Raw genomic sequence first — 7,633 nt, forward strand, 5'->3', positions numbered from 1 at the left:
AGGGTATATTCTTGCTGGCTATTAAAAATAATGTTCTGGACTCCTGGTACCAAGCATAAAGAAATAACATTTGGGCACTGAACACCAAGTTACAATTGCAATACAAGTGATGGGCATAGACAGGTACATCTATCACACCACAGGTCCAGACCTCTTCTTCCCTTAACCCACAGCATGAATATCTTACCGATTCACATGCCATTCCCCATGAATTCAAATACCACAGAAAGTAGATCTGGATATACTGGTAGGTCAGTGGGTGGTTGGCAGTAGATCAGCAAGGAGCTCTGACTCTAAATATTTAGCAACAGCAAGATGGCCCTCCACCCTAAATTATATTGTTGAAGTGAAGAAAGCCTGTGGTAACTGGGAGTGGATTTGTGTATGGAAGGATTGTGAGCTTATTCAGTTCTGGAACACAAAACAAATTTCTAGGCTCAGAATTTTTAAATTCTAAGTATATGTTATTTGCACCAGGCTCCAGTTAGTAGATCCTGAAAGTCTAGTAAAAAGATCCCAGAAGCCTAAGATCTGGCCACCACTGTAATACCATCTCAATGGTAGCCTGGTGACACACCATACATCAATTGCAACCAGAGCCCAAACCATGACCACAGGCATTACAGCAGCAATTGTATAAATACTGCAGCTATTTCTCTTCATCAGGTTGTACTACAGAAGAGTACAGGAAAGCTTTTTTAAGAACATGAATGTAGGCTGTCCCTCATAATGAGGACAGGTAGAAAACCTGGGAACAGTTTGAAGCTACTGTATATGAACACCACGTAAGTGAAATGGTTGGTGAAATAGTCATCCAAAAGTACTGAGATGCTACCACGAATCAAGTCTCACCCCATAAGAGAAGCTCCTGCATAATTAAGACTCACACACATTAAAATCAGTAGTCTGACTGAGAGGTGACAAATATACTTTACCAAGAGAACCCATCAGCCTGAACATTCATTAGGTTTAGATATTTGTTTATAGGCATGTACTTCCCAGTGTAATGAAAGACAAAAATGGCTGCACCTACTAGCAACAGCCTTGAAACAGTGAAAAATTAAAAGGAAAAGTAATGTTGCCATTGTCTATTTGCAATGCTGCACCCACTAAGAAACCTTGCTCTACAAGGACAGGAACAAGAGCAAATATAAAAAGGATTTTAATCAGTATTTTGGATTAGAATGACTGTCAGAGAGGGCCTATTTGATGGAAACAGAAATGGTTTTTTCTTTGCTTTTAGAGTACACCACTGATAAGTTACTCATAGAATACTTCATAGCATCCTGTTATGTTTAGTCCACAGAACTAAAATTTATGCCGCAGAATCACTTATCTTTCAACTCTGCAAGAAGTTGAATAATATGTCTCTGTATTCTGTAGTAGGTCCTCTGTGCTTAAGACAGATAAATACAGACAAGGTTATTTTTCTTTAAAAGTATCTAAAGGCAAATCAAGAGCAAATGAACACAGCTAAAACAAATGGGATGTTAGGGCCAGACAGAATACTCAATGAATGCTACAGATGCGACTTTGAAGAAACCATATGTTATTATCCAGTACTTCCTACCTTAAACTACTGGCAAGCAATACAGCATAGAAATATTGCGTCCTTCCCAGCAACTGAATATTAGAAGGTGGCAGACATTACCAAGTGCGCTTGATGAGAAAAATGAAGGCTAAAATTCTGCTCCAGATTCCTTGGAGGAATGATGGCATACACATGTAAGAAACACAATTAAAATGCCTAACTGTAGACCCTCTACAGAAGAATACTACCTTCTGGGCACAAAGTGTCAGTACCAAGCTTGAAAAAGGTCACTTGTCTGGCCACATGGAGAGAATAAAAAATTGCTTCCAGGTGCCCAAATAGGGAAACTTTACAAAGTATGGATTGTATGGGCAATCTGTTGTGCTACCTATTTTGGGTTTTAGTAGGAATGCTGAGGTGTTGGAGGAAAATTCTGAGAGTGCCGTGGACTGCAAGAAGAGCAAACCAGTCCATACTCCAGGAAATAAAGCCAGACTGCTCACTTGAGGGAATGGTATTAAAGGCAAAATGAGAAGACAGGATACCCTGGAAAAGATGCTGATGCTAGGGAAAGTGGAAGGCAAAAGGAAGAGGGGCTGACCAAGGGCAAGATGGATGGATGATATTCTGGAGGTGACAGACTTGACCTTGGGGAAGCTGGGGGTGGCGACAGCCGACAGAAAGCTCTGGCGTGGGCTGGTCCATGAAGTCACAAAGAGTTGGAAACGACTGAACGAATAAACAACAAACCAACCAGAGACAAACATAAAATTGTGATTTGAGGTGGGGGGGGATCAGAGTCAATCATCTACTGTACCCCATGAACCATACAGAGGGCCAGTGCATGTGTAGCAGTAAGAGTGTTGGAATGGGACTTCAGATACCTAGATTCTAGTCCCCATCAGCCACAAACCTCGCTAAATGACTTTGGGCCAGTCAATGACACACTTAGCCTAACCTATCTCACAGGTTTGTTGTGAAGATAAAATGGAGAAGAGAAGAATCATATATGCCACCTTGGGCTCCTTGGAGGAAAGATGGAATATAAATTTAATAAATAAATAAATACACATTTTTACACACATGAAAATCTACATTTGAGGTGCCATAGATCAGGGATTCTAACACCTCATTCTAAAATTGGCTAGCAGAGCTGAATAAAGACCTGGTGAAAAGCAACCAACTACCAATCTATTTTACAGATGAGGATCACTGAGCCTGAGAGATAACACTAATATATAACTCACTAGCTTACAGTATGTAAGATTATTTAGATGATGCCTTTTGATCCTAAGAAAGGCCTTCCATAGTGACTCATGTAAAAAGTATGAAAAAATACCAGAAAAAAAACCCAGTTAAAATACTCTACGTTTTGCTGTTTTATAATTAAACTAAGAACAATCAGCAACAGGAGACAAAGAATGATTTTTCAAACTAAAAACTAGGCAGAGTAAGTCTTAGTGGCTCACCTAAAGCTTAGAAGGGAAAGAGTCAGCCAAACCTTGCTAGGGAGGATGTCTGTTGGGTGCAGCAATAGAAAAGGCTCCGCCTCGCATCCCAACTAGCCATACCGCCAAAGGAAGTGGCAAGCAGGAGCAAGGCATCTGATTTTGAGGGCAGTGGGATCACATAGGAGGAGGCAGTCCTTCAAATATCCTAGCCCTATATCATAGAGGGCTTTGTAAAGTAAGAAGTAGCACTTCGAATTGTTCTTGGAAACAAAAGCGAAGCCAGACTCTAGAGATCAATTTGGACATCATATTTTCCTAAGTCTGTTAACGCTTCTAACAGGCCATGGCATGTAGAGTGGGTTACAATATGGATGTGAACAAGGCTGATATGACAATGGCCAGATCTGTTTTATTCAGGGAAGGGAGTAACTGGTGCACTAGCTGAAGCTGCACAAAATCATTCCTAATCACAGCCACCACGTGGGCATCTAGGAGCAGGGCTGGATCCAAGAACACTCCGAAGTTGGGGTCCTGATATTTCAAAGGAAAGGTAATGCCATCCGGAACAAAGCATATTCCCATCCCTAGTTGATCTCTCTCTCTTGTCTGGATTAAGCCTCATCATATTAGCCCACATCCAAACCATTACTGCACATAGACAATGGTTCAGAACCTCCACTGTTTCCTCTATATTATATGGAAAGGAGAGATAGAGCTGGGTATCATCCATATATTGATACCATGTTCTTCACTCTCACTGATTTAAGTGAGATAGGTTCAGTGCATTAAGCAGAAAGCATTTAGAGCCTATCTGAATACTCTAAATGAAGAACTTCACTATATTAGCAATATATTAATCCTATATACAAATCTATGCTGAATTATGCATGGCGTATCATGATATGCATCTTGATTTTAAAATGCTGATGATGCTCAAGACAAACATACTCATTAGAGTATGCTGCTGGCATCTATCTATGAATGTACTATGCTTTGAGAACATGTGCAATCAGACCTCAAACCATATTAAAAAGTACACATGTTAAGGTCGACTGCTCACTACTTCAAAAGGACTTTAAGGGCACAATCCTATGCATGTTTAGATAGAAAAAAGCCCCACAACTCCCAGAATGCTAACTGGCAAATGCTGGGAATTGTAGGACATTTTTCTGTCTAAACAAGCATAAGATTGCACCCAAAATACAGTAAAGATTTACATTTCTTGTAGTATATAAAATCAAACATTCTCCAACTGACTAAAACAGAAGTAGATGCCTGCACACAAGAACTCCCTCCTCTTAAGATTAAGGGAGTAATCCTATGGGCCCTAGCTGAGTGGGAATAGGATGCTGGGGATTCCCCGCTCTGAGGTCAGAGACGGCACAGAAATAACTATACCGCAGAAAGAACTAAGCTATCTGCCCTTCGAGGTCAGAAAAGCGACTTCAGAGAAGGGGGAAAGGGAGCATTTGAGTGAGCGGGGAGGAGAGGAAACTGGCGACCCTCTGCCGGCTTCCACCCCTCCCCATCACTGTTGTTGTTTATTCGTTCAGTCGCTTCCGACTCTTCGTGACTTCATGGACCAGCCCACGCCAGAGCTTTCTGTCGGCCGTCACCACCCCCAGCTCCCCCAAGGTCAAGTCTGTCACCTCCAGAATATCATCCATCCGTCTTGCCCTTGGTCGGCCCCTCTTCCTTTTGCCTTCCACTTTCCCTAGCATCAGCCTCTTCAAAAAAGCCTGTCTAGCTAAATATGCACAGCAGGAGGACAGGGAGGCAAAGATCACCACCACCACTCCTCCCACCCTGCATTGGATGATCAGGAGCATCCAAGTTCAGTGTTTTTTGAGAATCAAGGGCACAATCAAAAGCATGAAACCAATGATTTCAGTAAGACTGTACTTACCTAGAAGTGCAGGGGAAGTGAGGCAGGTGGCTACTAGGAGGGCTTTCTCTGCTGTGGCACCCTGGTTGTGGAATGAGCTCCCCAGAGAGGTCCACCTGGCGCCTACACTGTACTCCTTTCGTTGCCAGCTGAAGACCTTTTTATTCTCTCAGTATTTTAACACTTAATTTTAACTTAAATTTAAATTTTACTGTTCTAACTCTGTATTTTAATAAATTTTGCTGCGTGGTTTTATCCTGGTTGTGCTTTTGATACCGTATTTTCTATTTGTGTTTTTAACCTGTTGGTAGTTTTATTATGGTTTTAATTTTTGTGAACCGCCCAGAGAGCTTCGGCTATTGGGCGGTATAAGAATGTAATAAATAAAAATAAATAAATAAATAGAAGTAATTGGAACTGAAACCAACTGGACTTACTTCAGAGTAAATATGGTTCGAACCATACTGTGAGACTTCAATTCCATGCACTCTTACTAGGAAGTAACCATGCCTAAGATTTAAAGTAACCGATGCTGAGCAGCCAGAATGTAAGTCAACAAGATGAAACTTTACTTGGAAACACACTTCCCTGAACTCAAGAATCAATTCCAACTACCCTATTTCTTCGATTCTAAGACACACTCCCCCCCCCCATATAAACATCTCTAAAAATGGGGTGCGTCTTAGAATCGCAGGTGTGTCTTAGGATTTTTTTTCTGTTGGTGGTACTGAAATTAGTGTGCGTCTTCTAATCGATGGCGTCTTACAATCGAAGAAGTACAGTATACACATCCAGGACTGGACTGTGAGAGGCACTGGTTTTGAGATAGTTGCTGAAGAAAGCACCAAGTTAACTGACCAAGCAGGAAGGTCTTCTCATGCATCTAGATTCCCCCTTCCCCCAGCATTTTCCCAGCCTAGAGTTGAGGAGGCTTTCCTGCCTAGCCCTTATGAGACAGCTGATGCTGCTAACCAGGAAGCCAGTAGGAGGAATTGCACATGACTTTCAACACAATGCAATACTTAAGCCCAGCTGAATTCAGTAAGGCTTAATTCTTAATCAACACTCACAGGATCAGCTATAACGTTGATGACAGCTCTAAACACCATAAGGTGGAATAGTAGGCAGCCTTAGTCATACTTTGAGTAAACCCACTGAAATCAAAGGGGCAAGTTAGTAACGTCTAACTGAAGTCCTTATTAGTTTCAACGGGCCCATTTCTAAGCCTGCCTGAGAGTTTACTTGGCCTTCCCAGCGACTGAATTATCTCTAAACCTGATTAAAAGCGCGCTCTTAGGCACGGAGACCTGGACGCAGGATTTAGGTGAGCCCAGTTCCCGTTCCGCTGTGATCCCGTCAGGGCACTCGTGACCTCGGTCTCCTCACGGGCAGGCTCTGGAAGCCCTGCTGCTGTGCTCTTCTTCTATTCTGTCAGGGATGCTTTAGCGTGGATTCCTGCCTTGAGCAGGGGGTTGGACTCGATGGCCTTGTAGGCCCCTTCCAACTCTGCTGTTCTACGATTCTTCCTCCTGGTCCGGTGCGTCTATAGACCTGCTTCTGACGCCGTCATCCGCAGGGACAAGGTTACGAAACCACCTCAGAGAGGCCACGCCGGGCAGCCCCCTCGCCCTGCCTGCCTGCCTGCGAGACCCACCGGGGGCGAAGGGGCAGCGGTGACCCCAGCAAGCCCCGTCACCTACCTCGGACACTTCCTCCTCCTCTTCCTCCTCTTCCTCGTCGTCGTCGTCGTCTTCCTCCTCGTCCTCCTCCTCGTCGTCGTCGTCGTCCTCCTCCTCTTCATCCTCGTCGTCCTCCTCTTCCTCTTCGCTGCCACCGCCACTGCTTTCGCTGCTGCTGCTGCTGTTGTTGCCGCCGCCGGTTTCCGCACCCGGCTGCCGCCGCTGCTGCTGCTGGCGCCGCCGAGTCCAGCTCTGCTTCGGCGGCGGCTGAGGAGGAGGCGGCGACGACGACGACAGCGGCGGCGGCGGCTGCTGCTGAGGCAGGTCGCTCTGGAGGAGCAGGTCGCAGACCCGTGCTAGCCCGTCGGCCGTCGCCGGGCACGGGGCGGAGGAGTCGTCGCCGCCGCCGCCGCCGGGCTTCTCCTCAACTCCGCCGGCCTTCACCTCCACTCGGGCAGGGGAAGGCAGCTCCATGGTCGCTCGCGCCAACCGCGGGGCTCTGCTCGCTCGCTCGCAGCCGGTCACCTCCAGAGCCGTCGCGGGGATGCGGAACTCTCGCGAGACGCGAAGGCCGGCAGGGCCCGACCCGGCTCGCTCTTGTGTGGCTGCCACCGTCCTGAATCCCGCCCCTCTTCGGGCTTTTTCCGGGCTCCGGCTTTTCTGCGCACGCGCAGCCGTATTCTGCGGCGGCCGGAAAAGAACTGGCGTTGGGTTTCTTTGCGCCCTCTGTGCGCAGGCTCCGTCGCGCAGGCTTACGGCTGGCGAGCGCACGTCATCACGCTGCGCCACTTAGGAATGTTGGTTTCTCTTCCTTAAAACTAGTCATGCTTTCTGTCTCCCTCCCCTCACCCCCACCCTGCCTTTAAAGGGAATCGATGGGAGAATAATAATAATAATAATAATAATAATTAATAATAATAATAATAATAAAGCTGAAACTCTCCCCACGGCCTGAGTTCGATCCCAGCGGAAGCTGGTTTCACGCAGCCGGCTCAAGTCCACTCAGCCTTCCATCCTCCCGAGGTCGGTAAAATGAGTACCCAGTTAGCTGGGGGAAACGGAATAACGGCAGGGGAAGGCAACGGCA

General features: G+C 45.8%; 1 protein-coding gene across 1 annotated transcript in view; it reads right to left on the minus strand.

The window, feature by feature from the left end:
* ANKRD17 (ankyrin repeat domain 17) overlaps window positions 1–7,104 on the minus strand; it is a 123,888-nt gene extending 116,784 nt beyond the window's left edge. Inside the window, exon 1 of the mRNA XM_063131721.1 lies at window positions 6,568–7,104. Within this exon, the coding sequence (XP_062987791.1) occupies window positions 6,568–7,020 (453 nt within the window). The 5' untranslated portion in view covers window positions 7,021–7,104. The remainder of the gene's footprint in view (window positions 1–6,567) is intronic.
* Between the last annotated feature and the right edge of the window lie 529 nt (window positions 7,105–7,633).

The sequence above is a fragment of the Elgaria multicarinata genome, chromosome 1 (assembly GCF_023053635.1).
Source record: "Elgaria multicarinata webbii isolate HBS135686 ecotype San Diego chromosome 1, rElgMul1.1.pri, whole genome shotgun sequence".
Classification (NCBI taxonomy): Eukaryota; Metazoa; Chordata; class Lepidosauria; order Squamata; family Anguidae; genus Elgaria; species Elgaria multicarinata.